General features: G+C 35.3%; 1 protein-coding gene and 1 pseudogene across 1 annotated transcript in view; one reads left to right on the forward strand and one right to left on the reverse strand.

Annotated features, from left to right (window-relative positions):
- LOC136136074 (protein argonaute-3) overlaps positions 1 to 22,202 on the forward strand; it is a 75,329-nt gene that overhangs the window by 2,756 nt on the left and 50,371 nt on the right. Inside the window, exons 2-3 of the mRNA XM_065893943.1 lie at positions 1,044 to 1,252; positions 2,061 to 2,197. Coding sequence (XP_065750015.1) covers positions 1,044 to 1,252; positions 2,061 to 2,197 — 346 coding nt within the window. The remainder of the gene's footprint in view (positions 1 to 1,043; positions 1,253 to 2,060; positions 2,198 to 22,202) is intronic.
- LOC136141130 (U2 spliceosomal RNA) lies at positions 19,277 to 19,355 on the reverse strand (annotated as a pseudogene).

Below are 22,202 nucleotides of genomic sequence, written 5' to 3' on the forward strand. Positions count from 1 at the left end.
GCAAGTACCACTTATTGTATGCAATATCGTACAGTATGTTTATTGGAAATCATGAATTCAAACTGATTCTTCCAGTTCTAGTCTATCCCAAAAGGATTCTTCCTTTACTCCCTACATTGCATATTTGTGTCTTGCTTCTCCTTTAAACCCCTGACTCTCCAAAATATTACCACTTTTACTTATTTGTTCAGTCCTACAGTACATATAAAATAGTTTCTGAATTACTACACTATATCACTATGGAAAACAAACATAGTAGTAAGAGTTTAAGGTTTTATTTTGTATGCAGTTCTTTCCCACCCACCCCTCCTCCACACCCCTAACCAAGAGTATAGTCAATATATTATGTTCAGGAGTTACCTGAATTAGTGTTTTCTTTCTTTTTTTTTTTTTAAATATTCTTTCAATCTGGCTATGTTATTTGTTTGAAATGCATTTGGTTTCATTTGATTTTGTATTCAGTTTTAGTTTTTTCTCTCCATCCTTGTTGATCTTATTTTTATTTTTTTAATGTTATAGAACTTAATTTAACATGCTTCCAAAAGTCAAAACTAAGCTGAAAAATATACTCAGAATTGTTAATCCTTCCTTTATTTCTTCCAATCTGTTCTTTCATATCCTTTGAAAGTAACCCCTTTTTTTGTTTGTTTCTGATTCATGCTTTCTGTGTTTCTTTTTACAAAAATAATCAGATATATGAATATTTTTCCATTTCCCCCTTTCTCACATAAAATATGGCATACTATTTGTAATCTTTTGTACTTGCTTTTTTTCACATAACAGTGTAGCTTGGAAATTATTCCATAGCAGTTCCGTTACCTTTTTTTTTATATCTGCCTAAATGGTCATTTAGGTAATTTCCATATTTTGCAATGACAAAGAATGCTGGCATAAATAACTTATTTACATTTTAGTCTGTCGATTTCACATTGAGATTTTTTTTTTTATATTTGCCTTGTTTTCTCTTAAATATTTGTATCAGTTAAAAATTATTGTATTTATCCTTTAAAACTTTTACCAGTTGACTCTTCTCCCATCAACAGGTAGATTTAGATGTTACTTTACCTGGGGAAGGTGGAAAAGATCGACCTTTCAAGGTGTCAATCAAATTTGTCTCTCGGGTGAGTTGGCACCTACTACATGAAGTACTGACAGGACGGACCTTGCCAGAGCCACTGGAATTAGACAAGCCAATCAGCACTAATCCTGTCCATGCCGTTGATGTGGTGCTACGACATCTGCCCTCCATGAAGTGGGTGCTTCTGGCTTTTTTTCCTCTTTAGGTTTTAAGTGTGAAAGCTTTCTTCCCAAAAGTAGGTTGTGCAGTCTTCCTTTGGTTAACCTTCAGATGTTGTATATTTTGATTATCTCAGTTGAAGAATAGCATGCATACAAATTCATTGAGAGAAGTAAGTTACATAAAATTCTCTGACCTGTGAAAGTAAATGCACATCATTAGCGTAGCTTTTTTTTTTCAGAAAAAAATGTCTAACCCTTTTTCTTAGGAGCTATAAATCTTAACTAACTGATACATTATCAGTTTTAGTATTTTAGTTAAATCACCGTGTTTTAAAGGTAATTTCATTGTTTGTATAACAGTATCAAAGTGTGTTGAAATTGTTACTTTTTTAATCACACTAGCATCTCACATGTGTATATATATATATCTATTTGTATATGTATAGGATCAGTGTGTCTTTTTAAAGAAAAATATTATGTCCTACAAACAACATTTATAGAAGTAGCTTTTTGATCAATAATTATTTATTCTTTAGCATTTTCTAAGGTTGGAACTATTTTTTAAAACTATTTTAAATAAAATTTAATCTTATTCAAATATTAGTTTTAAGTATAGAGAATTTCAGTGAGGGATGGTGTTTTTTCATTTTGAGTGGTTGCTTTTTGATTTCACAAATTTGGAAAATGTTTAGTTTCATATATTCATAATGAGAGGCATTATTATGATAAGTTAAGATTATATCCTCTAGACTCACCTGTTCTGCAGATTTAAATACTCAATGGGAAGGAAAATATTGAACATGCCATTTTAATTTTTGTAGATATACGCCTGTGGGGCGTTCCTTTTTCTCAGCTCCAGAAGGATATGACCACCCTCTGGGAGGGGGCAGGGAAGTTTGGTTTGGATTCCATCAGTCTGTTCGGCCTGCCATGTGGAAAATGATGCTTAATATTGATGGTAAGGGAATTAAAACCATATTCTGTGCTGGGTAGTTGATTTCTATATGGCCTGTGTGTGTGTGTCTGTATATATGTACATTTTATATGTAATTATATGTACTGGTGTCTTGAATTAATACTTGGACATATATTAAGACAAACTGGAAAAACTTTTATTTTTTATTATATTTCATTTAGAAGTCCTTTACATAGAACTTGTCCTGGAATGCTACTAAACATGAAGTAAGCAAATGAAAGCAAATGTAAAAGCCTTGACATGATCATCTGAGCAATTATAATTCATTTTTGTCCTTAACAATTATATGTCAGTATTTCATTATGAAATACATATTTTAAAGGAAGAGAAGTCTGTTGGTCTTGGTGACCCTTAGATTGTGCCTACTATTGATGTTTAATGTGGTGCTAATTGCATTCTCATTTTTAGGTGGTTTTTTTTTTAAGAATATTTTCGAGTATATATAAAAGTAGAGAGACTAGTATGATAAACTGCTGCCTATGTAGCCAATATCCAGATTGTCAGGATTTTTCTGCCTTTGCTTAAACTAGGTACATTTCTTCCTCTACTGTAGTAATTTTAAATCAAATCCCATACAGCATGTTATTTTTTCCCTACTACAGTGTGCACCTCTAAAAATATGGATGTTTTCTTACACATTCACAATGCCACTATCATATGTAAAAAATTTAATCATTTATTTGTAGTTTCTAATCCCTGTCCATAATCAGATTTCCCTGATAGTCTCAAATATATCTTTCTATAGTTGGTTGGTTCTAATCGGGATTTAAACAAGATCCACACATCGCATTTGGCTATTATGCCTTTTAAAAATGTAGTAGTCCCATTTCCTTCCCTCTAGTTTTGTTCTTTTTCCTTTTTTATGTCATTGACTTGTTGTAGAAACTTTCACTTTTCCTGTAGAATATCCAAAAATCTGGATTTGTCTTTTGTTTTCTTGTGGTGTCATTGTCTTCTTCCTCTATCCCCTATATTTCCTGAAAATGAAAATTGGCCCTGTAAGCTTGATTCAATTCTGATTCATAAATGCTCTGTATTGTATCATATTAGGAGGCATATAGTATATAGTGGTCCCAACTTTAGTGGTACTAAGATTGATCAGTATGTTCAGAGACCAGTAGGCCTGATCTCTCCATTGTAAATTTCCCAGTCAGTCTTTCAGTCACTGATACTCCATTCGTTGATCATTGTTACCTGAGTCATTTATTTCACTAGTCATTTTTTCACTAGAAAAACTGGTATTTTTTCTAATTCTGTTATTCCTTTTACATGAGGTAGAATTCTTATGTGGAAAATCACATTGTCCTGTTGATAATTCATAGTCTTTGATAGCTTTCTTGCTTTCTGACACAGCAGAATTTTCCAGATTCATCCTGTATTTCCTCCTCTATACCTGGAATCAGCCATTCCTCCAAGGATCCCTGGGTCTTTCCAGATCAGTACATAGTTTTGTCATTATTTTCACCTGCATCTACCATTGTGGGGATACGTCGAGATGATGTATTTTTAAAGTCATCTTTAGGTGTATACTAGGGCTGTTGTGTTTTTTTTTGCGGTACGCGGGCCTCTCACTGTTGTGGCCTCTCCTGTTGCGGAGCACAGGCTCCGGACGCGCAGGCTCAGCGGCCGTGGCTCACGGGCCCAGCCGCTCCACGGCATGTGGGATCTTCCCGGAACAGGGCACGAACCCGTGTCCCCTGCATCGGCAGGCGGACTCGCAACCACTGCGCCACCAGGGAAGACTAGGGCTGTTTTTAATTATTTTCCATTTCAGAACATCATTCATATATTTTTATTTTTAAGATAGATTCCAGGAGGTGAGATTGATGGGTCAAAAGCAGATATATTTGTAATTTTGATTGTTACTGCCAGATTGCCCTCCACTGAGATTGTAAATATTTTGCATCAGTAAATGAGACTACCTGTTTCCCTATATCTTTGCCACTAGAGGTGTCAAACTCTAGATTTTTGTCAATCAGATTTACAAGAAATAGTTTCCTTATGTACTGTTATTTTGCATTTGACCATCTTTTCACATATGTAAGGGCCACCTTATTTCTTTTTTATTAATTCTTTATGTCCTTTGCTCCTTTTTTTTCTGTTGGGTTTTTGGTCTTATTTACTGAGAGAGCTTTCTGAAATCAAGGAGATTAGCCCTTTGTGATATGAATTGCAGATATTATCCCTAGGTTGTTATTTGTCTTTTGATCTTTGGTGTGGTCTTGTTTTTACTTTTTGTCATGTAGAAAGTTGTCTTTTGGTGGGGCTGTGTGTTTCGGTCAGTCCTTTCTTTTATAATTTTAATATCTTCTAGGGCTAGTCTCATTTTTCTCTTCAGGATTTCTAGGCCATTCTTACTTATCTCACTATATAAGCTTTAGAAATACCTTGTCAGAACTAGTGGTTATGGGAGGATGGACTGTTACTTTTACTGTGACCTCATTATATTTTTAAATTAAGTTACTGAGTCTTAAGATAGTGAGTCTTTCTATCCAAGAAAACACTATACCTTTCCATTTGTTCAGGATTGCCTTTGTTTACTTCAGGAGTGTTTTAAAGTTTTCCTCACATAAAATTTGCACATTTCTTATTATCATTCCTGGATATGTCCTCTCTCTCTTTTTTTCCCTATTAAGTGGGTTTATAGATTCTAACTGGTTATTGTTTATGTACATGAAGGCATTTAATTTCTGTATAGTAACTTTTTTCTCTCTGCCTTATTGAATTCCATTAACTTTTCAAGTGATTTCCTTGCAGTTTCTAGGTTATAATCATTTCATCTATGATGGTGATAGGTTTATGTCTTCCTTTGGATTTTTATACCTCTAATATTTTTTATCAGATTATATTGACTAATTAGATAGGACAGTGTTAACCATTAGAGAGTAGTGGGCATCCTCTTTTTATTCCTTACTTTAGAAGGAATGCTTCCAGTGTTTCTGCATTAAATACATATATGTATGTATATGTTTAGGAGCATCTGTTGGTTCCTATTTTATTGAGTACTTTAATCAAGAATGGATGTTGAATTTTGTCAGATGTCTTTTAGTGGCTATGGAGCTGATGATATGATATTTCTCTCCTTTTTTAACAAACACTGAACTAAACTTGTGTTTTTGGATTATTTTAATGTGATGCTGGAATCTGTTTGTTAATGCTTTACCTTTTTAGTCAAATTGCAAAAAGTAAGATTGATCTGGTCTGCAGTCTTCTCTTTTTTATGCAGTCTTTATCAAGTTTTGGTATTAATATTTTATTTCATAAAGAATTTAGAAGTTTCCCATTTTCTAAAATGTACAACAGTTTTTAAATAGTATTGAAATTATCAGCTCTTTTAAGATTTGGTAGAATTCCCCTGTAAAATCTTGTAGCCTGGTGTGTTTTGTTTTGTTTGGTGGGTAGCTCTTTTAAATCTTTCATTTATTTTGTGAAAAATCAGTCTGTTTAGAAATATATATTTTATCTATATCTAATGTATCTTTACTAAGTAGTTCCTTTTTTTTTTTTTTTTTTTTAGTTTTGTCTACTTCTGTGGTTTATCCCCATAGTTTCTTTTTTATATTTGTGCTTTGTTCTTTCTACTCTTAAATTAGGAGACGTAGTAGTTTAATCAACGGGTTCTCCCCACCTCACCCCACCGCCTCCCCCCACCAAAGAGCTTTTGAATTTTTTTCTTAGTTCTCTGGCTTTCTGTTTTCTGACTCCTTAATTTCTCTTTTTAGCTTTATAAATTTTTTCTTCCACTTTTCTTCAGTTAATTTAGTTGTTTTTCCTTCCTTTTTGAACTATATTAGTAACTCATTTAATTTCATTTCTTCTTATTAAAAAAAGTATTTAAAAAAATTATTTCGGGAATTCTTTGGTGGTCCAATGGTTGGGACTCCGCACTTTCACTGCTGAGGGTGTGGGTTCGATCCCTGGTCGGGAAACTAAGATCCTGCAGGCCGTGTGGCATGGCCAAAAATAAAAACAAACAAAAACCAAAAAGAACAGTTATTTTTCTTCTTATCACTGTTTTAGCTATGTTCCAAAGCTTCTAATACCTAATTTTTTATTATATCATTTTCTCAAAACACCACAGATTTCATTTGTTTTTCCCATAGTATCCAAATGTTGTTTGAGAGACTTTTTAAATTTTCAGATTGAAGATCTTTTATTTTCTGATTGTGTTATAAATTTCTAGTTTCATTGTGCTGTTAATCAGAGAATGTGGTTTGTATTTCTATTTTTAGAATTTGTTGAGAGTTTTTTTTTTTTTTTTTTTTAGTAACCTAATATATGGTCAGATTTTGTGAATGAAAGTTCAATAGCTATTTGAAAATAAGATATAATCATTTTTTAGGATAGAGTTAAATGAATATCCATCAGCACTTCAATTCTGATTATGTTGTTTAGATCATCTATTTCCTTATTTATTTTTGTTTACTTGTCTCAGATGGGAGAAATAAATTTAAATTTCCTATTGTGTTTCTATTTCTTCTTATATTTCCACTTTCATGGTGTTGCTGCTATAGTATTAGGAGCATATGTACACCTATCTGTATTCTTCATTGATTTATACCCTTTACAATGATAAAGTGACTTTTTTTGTACTTTTGGGCCAAAAGTCTACATTGTCTAACAAAAGGATTATGATCCATGTGGTATGTTTTCTGTGCTTTTTAAATGCTAGTTCTGTTATTAGGAAAGTTTTTTTTTTTTTCCTCATCAGTGGTTACCTTCATACCTTCATATAATAGTCATCTTTCCCTCTCTTTAAAACAGTATCTTTTGCTTTCCTTAATCAGTAACATTTATATTAGCTTTATTCGTTTCCTTCCCTTCTTTCCTCCCTCTCCTTTTTTAACTAGTTTTAGCCAATATAGCATTATTTTATTGTTGTTACGATTTTGCTTAAATTTATACTACTTGACTTTCAACTTTGACTCCTGTCTATTACTGTAAAGTGAAATCAATGAGTTTATGCTACTTTTTATGATTTTTCTGTTATTCATTTATTTGTATATATTACTGTTCCAGTGTTTTTTGAGCATGTTAACAGTTACATTCCATTCTGTCACCTGTATATTCATTCGTTTTCATCTTAAATCTACAGTTATATGTGTTGGTGCTAATTGCAAGTCCTTTTGCTAAAATTTTTCCTGTCATCTCTTGGTTGCAGTTTGTCTTCAAGTTGTTACTTCAGGAAGGGCTCATATGAGTAAGAGCTGAGTTTTTGCATATTGAAAACCATTTGTCTATAGCCTTATTCCTGAAGGACTGCTTGGCTAGACATAAAATGATTGAATCACACTTTTTCCATTCAGTTTTTTCTTATTGAAGTGTAGCTGATTTCCATGTTGTGGCAGTCTCTGCTACACAGCAAAGTGACTCAGTTCTACACGTAGAGACATGCTTTTTTTTTAATATTCTTTTCCATTATGGTTTATCTGAATGACACTTCCTTGAGTTTCTTAAAGGTATTTTCCCACTGTCTTCTGACAATGAATGTTCAGTAGAGAAATATGATGTCAGCAGATTTTCTTTTCCCTAGAAGGGACCTGCTTTTTTTGTCTGGTTGCTGAAAATATTTTTTACAATTATTTTACTAGATTTTTTTCTCAGTGTTGAGCATTTTGGGTCAGTTTTATTTAAAACATGGGATTCCCTTTGAAAATGTAGGTTCAACTCTTTTATCTTTTTTTTTAATCTGTCATTTATTTTCTTTTAAAAAAAATTCCATCCTACTTGCTCCTTACTGTGCCTTTTGTGATCTAATTTTTACCATTTGCTCAGTCTTCATTTTTTGAATTTGAAAAAGTCTTTTTCTTCCATTTCTTTCATGAGTTCTCAGTGCTTATTTCATCTTCTCTTAACTGTTTGTCTTTCCCCTTAGTTCTTAAATTTCTGCTCTGAGATCTTTCTTCATAGCTGCATTAAGAAGTTTTGAATTCATGTTAAAAAGTAGTGTTATAATTTTTTATCTACTTCGTGGTGGTATTTTCTGTTGAGTTTTCTTTGTCAGGGATGTTGTGCTGCATTTTTACATTTTTAAAATGGTATTTTTGTATGGATACTTATCACTTTTGTTATTCGTATTTGAATGAGATGAGTTTTCCCAAACCACCTATTAGAAGAGACTGGAGTGGGAGAGGGAGGTGGGACAGGACATTAGGAGCAAGGTGGTTTTCCAGGCTTCTCTGCTCAAGGCCTCTGTCCTCTGTTGTTCTGATGGGTTCTTTCTTCAAAATAAATCACATCTCTTTTGCCTCTGAGTAATATATATTTAAGGAGTTTCTGCTACCAGGGGAATTCAGCTCCTGCCTTTTTTTTTTTTTTTTTTTTTTGGCGGTATGTGGGCCTCTCACTGTTGTGGCCTCTCCCGTTGTGGAGCACAGGCTCCAGACACGCAGGCTCAGCAGCCATGGCTCACCGGCCCAGCCACTCCGCGGCATATGGGATCTTCCCGGACCGGGGCACGAACCCATGTCCCCTGCATCGGCAGGCGGACTCTCAACCACTGCGCCACCAGGGAAGCCCAACTCCTGCCTTTGAAAGTGCCTGCTCAAACATTAGCAATTAGAGAATTTGTGAAGGGTACATGGTAGTTCATTGTACTATTCTTTTAACTTTTCTCCAAGTTTGACATTACAGAGGAAAAATGCAAGCCTTGGTTTTAGAAGGGTAATCCTATCTGAGATCTGTCACTTCTAGTTCACCCTCTACTCACTCTCATGACACTTTCTACACCTCCTTTCTCTACTTCCTTCTGAGATTTCCCCCATTCAATCTCAGAACTAAACATTGCAGTTCCCACTTAGGGTAGGAACCTCTCTCTCTGGAGTGAAAATTTACTCTTGCCCCACTAGGCTTTCTTTCATCTTTCATGTCTTTCTCCCTTGCATAGGTTCTACTAGTCCCAAGTACTTTGGGCCATATTTACTTACAATTTGGCATTTTCAGGTTTTTATTGTCTCCTAGGTTCACTGAAGATGTAGGGTTTTTTTTCCTTTTCTTTTCTCTCTTTCTTACATTATCTTTGTTGCTCTGTATCAAGTTCTAGGAGGAAAGTGGGAAATTTTGGAAATAAATTGCTGCTATTTTCCTACTGGAACTTAAAGTTCAGCTTTGGATATTACTAAAAAATAATTTCTAAATAACCCATTGTTCGAAGAAATCACAAATTTTAAATATTTTGAACTGAAGAGTATTGAAAATAGTACATATCAGAATTGGTATGATTAGCTAAAGCAATGCTTAGAGAGAATTTAAAACCTTAAATGCCTATTAGAAAAGAAGAAAAGCATCAATTACCTATACATTCATCTTAATAAGTTAGAAAAATAACATAATTAAATGCAAAGAAAAATAGAAGGAAATAAGAGTTAAAAACAGAAAATAATGAAATAGAAAACAAATTTACCTCTATCCTGTAGGTAGGAAGACTTCAAAAGTTTTCAAGAAGGATAGTGACATGATCATATTTGTTTTCCAGAAAGAGACCTCTGGCAGCAGTGTGGAGAATAGATAGAGGAGAAAAAAACTAATCTGAGAAGCCAGTTAGGAGGCTTTTTCAATCACTAGTTCAGGTAAGAGATGGTGATGGTCTAATGTGGGATGGAGAGGAAGGAACATATTACAAAGATTAAGTTGAAAAAATAGGTTTAAAAACCATGTCCAGAAAAAAACTTTGGGTATAGTTACTGGTACATGGAACTGATTGGAAATGAAGAGACCAGAAGGTTTACTAGGTTTTTGAAGGAATTGGTTTTTGGAAGTAAAGCTACAATCTTAGTGTATTAGGTTCAACCAGAGAAGCAGAACCAGTAGGAGACACATAGAGAGAGAGAGCGATTGGGCTTACACAGTTGTAGGGGCTAGATAGTCAAGTCTGAAATCCTTAGGGTAGGCTATCAGGAAGGGCAGGCTAGAACACATGGGTATGGACTGTAGCTGCTGTCCATAGGTGGAATTTCTTCTCTCTCTTGGGGATACCTCAGCCCCGTTTTTAAGGCCTTTCAACTGACTAAATGAGGCCAACTCAGATTATCCAGGATAATATCCCTTTAATTACATCTATAAAATATCTTCACAGCAATACCTAGATTAGTGTTTGATTGAATAACTGTCAAGTAGTAGCCTAGCCAAATTGACATATTAAAAATAAAAAAACAAAACCCCATACCTGGCCTACAGAATTCTATGATTATTCAGTCTTTGAAACAACCTTCATATTCCCAAACCTTCAGTGACTGTGCTAGCTAACTGTGCTGGCTTTTATAAACTAGCTTTCAAGAAGGGCATACTCACCAACATACATTCAGAATAGTGACTCATTCATACCAGGTATGAATGATAATACTGAATATGGGAGGTAGGTCTGCTGTTGCTGGTTAGTTGGCAGTATATACCATGTATAAATATGTCAAATGTAAATATGTCTAAAGCTTGAGGATTCTATGGAACATACGGACAGAGTCATCTAGTATGTAGTTGGAAATGCAGATGTGAAAATCTGTAGTGGTGTGAGCTAAAAGTAAAAGTTTTGGGACTCCTTAGTATATAAATCCATATTTGAAACTCTGAAAATGGAAAAACTTTAGAAATAGTATTTAGATTGAAAACAGGAATGAAAAGGATAGAGCCATGGAGAATACTAGCATTTAAGGAAGAGGAACCAGTGAGCAATTAATGATTATCACAGGCAGTATGAGAGCCAAGAAATGGTGTCAAGGAAGCCAAGGGAGGAAACATTCAGAGAGTAGATTTTACAGTTAAGCGCCGGAGCTTTTCCAGTAAAATCAAGAGTAAGACAAGGATGTCAATACTATGATATTTAGTCACTATTGTGTTTGCTAACTTCTGTTCTTCTTACAGGTTTCAGTCTACATGTTACTTCCTTGAGAAGCAGTATTTGACACCCTTCTTGCCCCCCATCCAGCCATTCCCCCAAGTCTGAGTTAGGTATTTCTCTTATGTATTCCCATAGTACAGTATACTTCCCCTGTAATACCATGTGTCACCTTGAATTATAAGTGTTTATTATTCTTTGTCTCCTGTTAGAATGAAAGCTCCATGAAGCTAGGGACTGTCCATCTTATTCACCAGTCTACCTCCATACCTGGCACAACTCTCGGTCATATTAAGCAAGGAATGAATAAATAAAACCAAGAACATGGAGGAGGAGTATCTAATTGAGCCTGGAAAGTTAGAAAAATATTTGTAGAAGTAAATGATGTCTGAACTGAGCTTTAGAAAATGTGATAACATTGAGAGTTTGGGTTGAAAAGGGGATACACAGGAATAAAAGATTTCTGAGAGGTCTCTAAAATATAAAACTTTATTGAAAGATATAAGTGAAGATCTGAATGAAAGAAATATATTAGGCTTATTGAGAAGACTCTGTTTGATAAGATGTCAATTCTCCCAAAATTAATCTGTAAATGCAATTTTAAGTAAAGTCTCAATCGGGTATATAGTGAAACTTGATAAGTCAATATTAAGATTTATATGGAAAAAATAAGTGACAGTGAAAAATCAATATAATTTTAAAGAAGAGTAAAGGGGGAGGAATTGCCCTCCTTATGTTGAAACTGTAACAATTTTAGCACACTTTTTAAACTGCAGGGACAGACAGATTAATGAAGCAGAATATAAAGCCTAGAAATAAGCTCTGTGTATGTGTGTGTATGTGTGTGTGTGTGTGTGTGTGTGTGTGTGTGTAGAAACTTTGTTGATATTAAGTTGGCATTTCAAATCACTGAGGAAAGAGTAAAATGTTTAATAAACGGTGTTTATGCAGTTGTTAACTATATGAAAAAAATAATTAGACCCATCTCACATCATATCCCAAATTTATTTCTAGGTGGATTGTAATCTAAAATTTGTAAAGCAAAACTTTAAAATTCTGTCAGGGACTTCCCTGGCGGTCCAGTGGTTAAGACTGCACGCTTCCAGTGCAGGGTCTGCAGGTTCCATCCGGGTCGGGGAACTAAGATCCCATATGCCATGTGGTGTGGCCAAAATAAAAAATAATATAAGATTCATTCAGAGAAAAAGTAAGAGAATATCTCTAACATTGAACAAAATGTAAAATGTATAAATCATAATAGAAAATACTGGTAAGCTTGGCTCTGTCAAAATTTAAAACTTATTTGTTATAAATACACCATAAAGTTAAAATGCTAGAAGAATATTAAAGCATATATAACCAAGAGCTTTATGGGATATAAGGCAATCAGTTAAAAAAAAAAAAGGTAATTCACAAAAGAGGAAACACAAATGGCCAATAGAAAATCAGATTCTCAAATTCATAAGTAATCAGGAAAATGCAAGTGAAATCAGTACCATTTCACACCTATCAGATTTATAAAAATTTAAGTCTTATATCAAATGTTGGTGAGGATAAAGTATAAGGAACTATCATGCACTGCTTATAGGCGTATGATTTGATACAACTACTTTGGAGGCCGTTTTCAATATCCAGTAAAGATGAAATTGAACATGTCTTAAAACCCTTAATATACCATAGAGGTATCTTGCAAAAACTGAGACATTATTTGTAATAGCAGAAAATTGGAAACAGCCTGATTCCTGTCAATAACAGAATAAGTAAGCATTGGAATGAGTACATAAATTGTTATATTGTGGTATACTATGTAACAGTTAAATGAATGAACCAGGTCTACATATATCAACATGGATTATTATTGAAAACAATGTTGGGGGGATGATCAAATAGCAAAAGGTTATGTTACTACTTATGTGAATTTTTTTTTAAGTATATACTGGATACATACAAATGCAGTAAAAGTATTAAAACATAGATGGCGGTGCTTTGTGACCACCTAGAGGGGTGGTATAGGGAGGGTGGGAGGGAGACGCAAGAGGGAGGAGATATGGGTGTATATGTATACGTATAGCTGGTTCATTTTGTTATAAAGCAGAAACTAACACACCATTGTAAAGCAATTTTACTCCAATAAAGATGTTAACAAAAAAACAAACCATAAAAACATAGATGGGACAAATACACACCAGTTTCAGTATAGTGCTTCCCTTTAGGAAGAAGGAAGGAAAGAAGAAAGAGGAATGAAATAGGTTGGTTGGGGTAGGAGAAGAGATAGACCTATAAGGCTACATGTTTCAGGAAACATGTGACAGTATGTTTATTTGTGTGAACAAAGTGTGTAGATAATTTCAGGTGCCACTGTGAGGTAAAGAAACAAAAAGATCTGTGTTATCTTAATGAAATGAAATAAAACCTAAAATTTTATTTTCTTTTATTTATTTATTAATTTTTGGCTGCATTGGGTCTTCGTTGCTGCGCACGAGCTTTCTCTAGTTGGGGCAAGCGGGCGCTACTCTTCGTTGCAGTGCACGGACTTCTCCTTGTGGTGGCTTCTCTTGTTGGGAGCACGGGCTCTAGATGCGTGGGCTTCAGTAGTTGTGGCGTGTGAGCTTCAGTAGTTGCAGCTCGTGGACTCTAGAGCTCAGGCTCAGTAGTTGTGGCTCACGGGCTTAGTTGCTCCGCGGCATGTAGGATCTTCCTCGACCAGGGCCCAAACCCATGTCCCCTGCATTGGCAGGTGGATTCTTAACCACTGTGCCACCAGTGAAGTCCCAAAGCCTAAAATTTTAAATGGGTTTATTCTTATGAGACTGATGTGCTGCCTACTGCGCTAAGAAGGCACTTAAATGAGTTTATTTTTAAATTGTCAATAATATATAATGCTGCTGTGAAAAATAATGAGGGAAAATATTACACTGACCACCTTACTTGCTTATATTTCCTTTCTTGTTTGTATGGTTATGATTTTGCAACCCTTCCGCTTGGTATATTGCACTGAACAAAATAGTCTTGAACTTGAAATCAACCAGAGAAGATTAGTATTGAGCAATATAATGAGTACTACGAGGAAGTACTAAGTGCAGTGGGACTGCGTAACAAAAGGATCCATTCTAGTCTCCGTGTTCAAGGAACTTTTCTCTGAGGAAGTGACAGGTGGGAGCTAGGTGAAATTTGTGGTGGAAATAAGCATGGAACAGTACTTTAAGAAAGCAAGCAATTTAATTCTAATTGTGTGACTTAATCTTGTCTTCAAAATGATTGTTTTCATGGTGTTTGGTGTTTAATATCCGAACTCTCAACTAGGTAACTTTAATGAATTTTACCAACCTTAGACACACAAAAAACTTTTTTTCACATTTCATTATCTCTGAAATCAGGAGATGTCTTGCAGTAGATCGTTTGTCACAGTTGAATTGGCAAATTTCTCTTTTAGGATACACACAATACTGATGTACCTTACCATAATTGGCATTTTAGAGTCAATGAAATGCAGAATATTTTTTTAGGTTGGCCTGCCTTTAGGCCTAACTTATTTGCAACTTGCATTTAATTTTTGTAATTATGCATTTTAAGAGCATCAGAGTGAATCTGGGGAATTTCCTGGTGGTCCAGTGATAAGGATTCCGCACTTTGACTGCCAAGGGCACAGGTTCAGTCCCTGGTCAGGGAACTAAGATCTCACAAGCCGTGCAACACAGCCAAAAAAGAATGAATCTGGTACTTATTAGTTGTATGTCCCTGAAGATATTTTTGTTTACCACAGGCAGAATGCTAAACACTTTACATTAATTACAGTCAGCCCTTGTTACCTGGGTACCATGTATACTGAGGGCTGACTGTATTATGTCATTTTTTTTATAAGGGACTTGAGCATTCACTGACTTTTGATATCCAAAGGGAGCCCTAGAACCAATCTCCTCCAGGAACCAAAAGACAACTGTATCTCCTATGAACGTCATCACAGTTGTATGAGTTAAGTGATACCCCCAACTGAAGTTTAGAGACAAAATCTACACTTTCTCTAAAGTGACTTTCTCTCTCAAAATGTCACATAGTTTGTATTTTATATTTTTATTAATGTATTGATATATGTAATATAACCTATTAAAGGTATATTTAGATATAACTATATTTGAGGCACAATAGTTATTATATTTAAATGATAGAGGTCAATTTTTCTGATTCCAGAGATTATGCCCTTAATATTCACAGGTCTTTACTGCATCCTTTAAGAGGCAAGATTCCTGGCAGACAAATCTCAGACCCAGGACATCTGAGTTGAGAAATGTTTTTTATTTTTATATACTTTATTTACTTCCTTGTGCTTTTCAGTAAAAAGTAGCTTTCTATAAAACATTCACTATTTTGCTACTAGAAGAAAGTAGTCATAATATATAAATGGTTGTAGAATTTGGTAATTATAATTTATGCTGCTTAAGAGTCAAAAGTTCTCACTGAATATGCTTCCTCTGCAAGGAAAACAGATTTCTAATAAGTAATTTATTAATCACAATATTAGTGTTGCTTGCTTAATATGTTTGTCTTCAGTTCAGGTATAAGATCCCTAAGGTTAAGAAATAATTTGATTTTTACAGTATTCAAATTAGTCCTCAGAAGTAGATCAAAGCAGAATATTTCTTTAGGGTGAAAGGGTCAGGCAACAGGGCAGGAACTTTATCAGCACTGGTCAAGCTCAGCCAAGTAAAGATACCTGTATCAGGCTTGTCTAGTCTATCCTCACATTAGAAAAAGAGTATAATGGCATCAGGAATTTCAGTGACAGTCTAATCAAATCTGTTTCTTGACCCATACTGCTTCAGTCTGATAGAGTATGTTCATATTTGGTGCACAGCTGTCCTCTTGGGATCAGACTTCACTATCTGTATCCCTTCCTACCCCTCCCTCCTGTTTTAGAAGTTTCATGAGAAAAGGGTACACAGGAGGCAAAATTTTTTGATGCCTTACACATTGGAAAATCAACAAACCTAAATGAAAGTTCAGCTAGGTTTCTATGTTGGAAATAATCTTCCTTCATAAATTTGAAAGTGGTGCTCCACTTTTTAAATAGCTTTAGTGAGGTTTTGTTTCCCTTGTATTACTTTCTGGAAAATTTACTTACCTTCATTTTCTAACCCCCTTCACTTTTTAAAATTTCTATTCGTTCTTTTTTATTTCCTGAATGTTATTTTATAGTAGCATACTATTCTTGTTTCATATATGGTAGTATCTTCTCTAAGCTCACTGTAGATTATTTATTTTGGGGTATTATTTTTCTTACACATGCTTATGCTTCCTCCGAATTCTTTTTTTGTTTGTTTGTTTTGATCATTATCCTCCATTTTGGAAGCTTCCTTCAAGCATATAGTATCCTTGATTATTTATTCATGATGCATTGGGACTCTAAAACACTGACTAGATGCTTTGAATTCATCAGTGGAGCCTGTTTACTTTGAGCTTTATCATAGGGTGATTTGATTGGGCTGATGTTGGTGAACCTATAATGTTAGTTTATCCATATGTCTTACCTGGTCAAATTACCCAAAGATGAGCCTTCCAAACCTCCTGCTTGAAGGGTAATAGTCTTCATTACCTGCGATCTGGAAGCCAAGTTGGGGATTCTGGCTTGGGGAATGTCTGCATTCAGCATTTAATATTTATAGTTATTTAATTTCTTGTTTTGGGTACAGTCCTGTGCCCTTAATTGTGCCTGACATCCTCCCTCCAAAAGTCTTTTACTTTTTCCAGAGAATACACCTACAGTTTATGCCAGGATAAAGACGAGGCAGTTGTTCCGCAATGTGAATGGAGCTGAACAAGGGATCTAGGATTCTACCTGCTTCTCAAACAGCTTTCCTCTTCATTTTTCTGCACTACCCCCATCCTTTTATCACCAGTTTCAGAGGTACCTAGCACTGCCATTTCTCACTCCTTCTGAGGATTCTATCTGCTATGTCAGTTACAGCTTGTCTACTCGCTTTTCATCTTCTAAAATGTTGGTGCATTTTCTGTTTTCTGTTCTCCCTTCCTTCTAGGTTTATGTCTTTCTTTCTTCCTTTCTTTCTTTTTAACTCCTTACCATGGCTATAGTGGAGTTTGAGGAAGGAATGAACTGAGCTGCTTGTGGTTCCTCTGCCATCCTAACCCAGGATCTATTCTTAAAAGGCAGAGGCTTTGTCTGAGTCATCTTTAAATTCCAACCCACAAGAGTCCCTGATATGGTAGGTACTTGATGAATGTTTAAATGGATGGTTAAGTCTTGTTTTACATCTGTAAAACTCAGTAACAAGTTTGTGCTAGAGGCCTAGTTTCTTGCCATATGGACCTCTTAACAGGGCTGGTTAAGTGTTGTCATGATATTTGTGGCTGGCTTCCTCTGGAGCAAGTAATCCATGATAGAGCAAGGCAAAAGCTGTAATGACATTAAGGCCTAGCGTTGAAAGCTATATTCTGCCAGTTTTGTAATGTCTTATTAGTTATATAAACCAGTTATATTCAGTGTAGGAGAGACACAAACGTGGAAATCCCATGAGGCAAGACTTATTATTAGGGACCGTCTTTGGAGGTAGGCTAGCACACACAGTTACTATCTTAAGCTAGAAGAAGAACAAATTAAACCCAAAGTAAGTAGAAGGTAAGAAATAATAAAGATCAGAGCAAAAATTATTAGAAAAACAAACAATATAGAAAGTGAATGAAACCAAAAGTTAATTCCTTTTAAAAAGCTAATAAAAATTTTAAACTCCTAACAAGGCTAATCAAGAAAAATAGAAAAATAAAACTGATTACTAGTGTCAGGAATGAAAGAAGGGGTTATCACTAAAGATCCTTTGGAACTGAAAGATTAATAAGGGAATGTTAGGAACAAATTTATACCAATTAATTTGATAAATGAAACACAACTTTACAAAAATTGGCTCAAAGAAAATTGGAATAGCCTTGTATCTATTAAGGAAATTAAATCCATAATTCTTTCTAACAAAGAAAACTCCAGTCCCAAATCATTTCGCTGCTGAATTTTATCTAACATTTAAGGAAAAATAATACCAATCTTTCACAAATTCTTTCAGAAAACAGAAGAAGAAGAAAGGCTTTACAACTCAATTTTATGAGGCTAGTATACCCCGGAATCTGACACCTGACAAAAACAATGTAATCCTCTCAACAGACAGAAGATTCATTTGACACATTTTAACATTTTCATGATAAAAATTTGTAACAGACTAGCAGTAAAAGGAAACTTCTTCAACCTGATCAAAGCATCTAGAAAAACACAGGCATCATCATACTAAACGATAAAAAGAGTGAATGATTTTGCCATAAGATTAAGAAGAAGGCAAGAATACTTGCTCTCACTACTTCTGTCTAACATTGTGCTGGTGGTCCAAGAAGAATAGAGGCATGATATTGTAGAGGAAGTAATACAACTATCTCAGTTTGCAGAAGACATAATTGTTTACGTAAAAAATCCTAAGAAATCTACCCAAAAAAACAAATCCTACTAGAATTAATAGATGAATTTAGCAAGATCACAAGACACTAGTTGCATATACAAAAAGAAAATGCTAGCAGTATGATAAATGATACCCAGCATTCAACAATTAGAAAAGTGAAAAACACATGTACCATTCATAATATCAAAAAATGTAGGGCTTCCCTGGTGGCGCAGTGGTTGGGAGTGCACCTGCCGATGCAGGGTACACGGGTTCGTTCCCCGGTCCATTCCCCGGTCCAGGAGGATCCCACGTGCCGCGGAGCGGCTGGGCCCGTGAGCCATGGCCGCTGAGCCTGCGCGTCCGGAGCCTGTGCTCCACAACGGGAGGGGCCACAACAGTGAGAGGCCCGTGTACCGCAAAAAAATAATATTTAGGAATAGATTTTAAAAGAGATGTACAAGCCCTCTACACTGAAAGCTACAAAGCATTCCTGAGAAAGATAGGAAGATATAAATAAACAGAGATACCATGTTCTTGGCCCAGAAGCCTCAAATTCTTAGGATGTGCATTATCCCCAAATTGATCTGTAGACTCAGCACAATCCCAGAATCTCACCAGGCTTTTTTTTGTTTTTTTTAATAATATAAATTGACAAGCTGATTCTAAGATTTATATGGAAATGCAGAGAACCTAGAATAGCTAAAACCATTTTGAAGAGGAACAGAGTTGGAGGATTCATAATCCCTGATTTGAAGACATGCTATAAAGCTACAGTAATCAAAGCTGTGATATTGGGGTTAAAGATGGACATACAAATCAATTTACATGATAGCTATAGATACTACACTTGATCTTAGCCAAAAGGCTAAGAAGTGATTAGAATAGCTACAGAAATAGACCCACTTACGTGGTTGATTGATATTTGACAAAGGGGCCAACATTCAATGGGGAAAGAATAGTCTTCTCAATAAACGAGGCTAGAACAGCTGAGTATTTGTACGAAAAAAGAAAAAACCATTAAAACTGAGGAATTTGTAAGAAAAGAGGAAAAATATTCATGTCCTTGGAATAGGCAAAGATTTCTTAATATGTTGGAAACCTCATCTAAATGAACACCTTCTCTTAAGAACACTGTTAAGAAAATGAAAAGGCAAGCTACTGCTGGGAGAAAATATTTGCATAACATATCCTAAACAAAAGATTTGTGTCCAGAATGTATGAGAAACATCCATAACTCAGACAATTTTAAAAAGTGGTCAAAATCAGACACTTCACAAAAGATTATGGGAATGGCCAGTAAGCACTTGAGAAGATGCTAAACATCATTGGTCATCTAGAAAATGCAAGTAAGAACCACAGTGAGATATCACTTCACACCTGCTAGATTTGCTAAATCAAAAAGACTGGCAATACTAAGTGTTGGTAAGGGTGTGGAGCAATCAGAAATGGTAGGAGTATAAAATTGTACAACCACTTTGGAAAATATTTTGGCAGATTCTTTTTTTTTTTAATATTTATTTATCTTTGGCTGCATTGGGTCTTCATTACTGTGCGCAGGCTTTCTCCATTTGCGGCGAGCAGGGGCTACTCTTCGTTGCGGTGGCTCCTCTTGTTGCGGAGCACGGGCTCTAGGCGCGTGGGCTTCAGTAGTTGTGGCACATGGGCTCAGTAGCTGCAGCTCGCGGGCTCTAGAGCACAGGCTCAGTAGTTGTGGCGCACAGGCTTAGTTGTTCTGCAGCATGTGAGATCTTCCCGGACCAGGGATCGAACCTGTGTCCCCTGCATTGGCAGGTGGATTCTTAATGACTGTGCCACCAGGGAAGCCCTTGGCAGATTCTTTTAAATTTAAACATTTTCTTGCCATGTGTCCTACCAGTTCTATTCTTAGGTCTTTCCCCAGGAGAAATGAAAAAATAGGTCCATACAAAGATTTGTGCATATATGTTTACATGTTCATAATAATTAGGAACTGGAAACAACCCAAATGCCCAGCAACAAGTGAATTGAGAAACAAGTTGTGATTTATTTATACAATGAAATACTACCCAGCAGCTAAAAAGAACTAACTACTAATTTATACAATGGTAGGGATAAATCTCAAGATGTACAAAAAAGCTAGACAAAGTGGTGTATACAGTATAATTCCATTTATATGAAATTCTGGAACCACTTATTCTATTATGAAATGAATCAGATCAGTGCTTGCCTGTGGCAGATGTGACAGAAGCTGATTGCATAGGGGCAGGAAAGTACTTTCTGGGGTGATGACAGATTCTGTCTTAATTGGGGTGGTAATACCATAGATGTATATACATTTGTCAAAATCATTGACCTTTACAATTGAAATGCATTTATTGTATGTAAGTTATACCTCAAATTGTTTTTTTTCTTGAACTGAGATATCATTACACATCCACCAGAAGGGCTAAAATTCAAGTCTGATGATACTAGTGGTGAAAATTTGGCACGACAGTGACTCTCAAATGCTGCTTGTGGGAGAGTTATTTGTTAAAACCACTTTGGAAGAGTTTGACATTATCTAGGAGAGTCAGAGATAACACATCCCTAATGACTCAGCAGTTCTACTCAGATATTGCCTTTTCTGCTAGAGAAATATGTGTTTACGTATATCAAGAAGGCCACCTAGGCACTTCCCTGGTAGTCTAGCAGTTAAGAATCCACTCTTCCACTGCAGGGGGCACAGGTTAGATCCCTGGTTAGGGAACTAGGATCCTGCATGCTGCATGGTGCAGCCAAAAAAAAAAAAAAAAAGGCTATAAGAATATTCATAACCTTATTCTAATAACCAAAGGAAAGTGCCAGCATAAACTGTCCACCAACATTAATAATCAGGTTTTTTTGGTTTTTTGTTTGGTTTTGTTTTTTGCTGTGGGGCAGCTTACGCCTGGGATCCTTAGTTGCCTGACCAGGGATTGAACCTGGGCCCCTGGCAGTGAAAGTTCCCTGTCCTAACCACTGGACTGCAAGGGAATTCCCTGTCCATCAACATCAGAGTGGATAAATTGTGTATTTCTTCAACAGAGTGTTAGAGCAATGAAAATGAAGAAACCAGTTACATTTAATTAATATAGATCAGTTAGAAACAATGTTTAGCAAAAGGCTCAAAAAGATTACATGCTTTATGTTTCCAGTTACATAACATTCAAGAACTAGGAAAACTAAATTGTGGTCCTTAGTGATCTGTACTTATGTTGTAATTCTATAAAGAAAAAGAAGTGATTACCATAAAAGCCAGGATTTTGGTTACCTCTAGCAGAGAGAGGGGAAGTTAAGGTTGGGAAAGGGATAGAGAAGAGGTTCCTAGGATGCTGGCAATATTTAGTTCTTGATATGAATGTTGGTTATGTGGATATTCACTTTATAATTTGTTTAGTGACACTGTAGTAAATACATGATATTTTATATTAAAAATAGAAAAAGAAAAAGAAAAGCAGTCCTTTCATCTATCAATATCTCCTGAGTACTATGTTAATATTATTTTGCTAGGTAATAATAGACACGCCAAGATGTTTAATGTGGCCTCTTAATTGCTCACTATTCCCATAAAAAGGCATTGTATAATAAGTTTCTGTTCTTATATCTTCAGAGCAATGAAAGTATACATATAAAATTGAGGCACATAACCTCTCAGGAGATTAAAGTATAATTGTAGTTATGTTTTTACCAGGATCCAGCATTGTCTACTGCTTTATTTTATACTCAT

Source organism: Phocoena phocoena, chromosome 1, assembly GCF_963924675.1.
Source record: "Phocoena phocoena chromosome 1, mPhoPho1.1, whole genome shotgun sequence".
Classification (NCBI taxonomy): domain Eukaryota; kingdom Metazoa; phylum Chordata; class Mammalia; order Artiodactyla; family Phocoenidae; genus Phocoena; species Phocoena phocoena.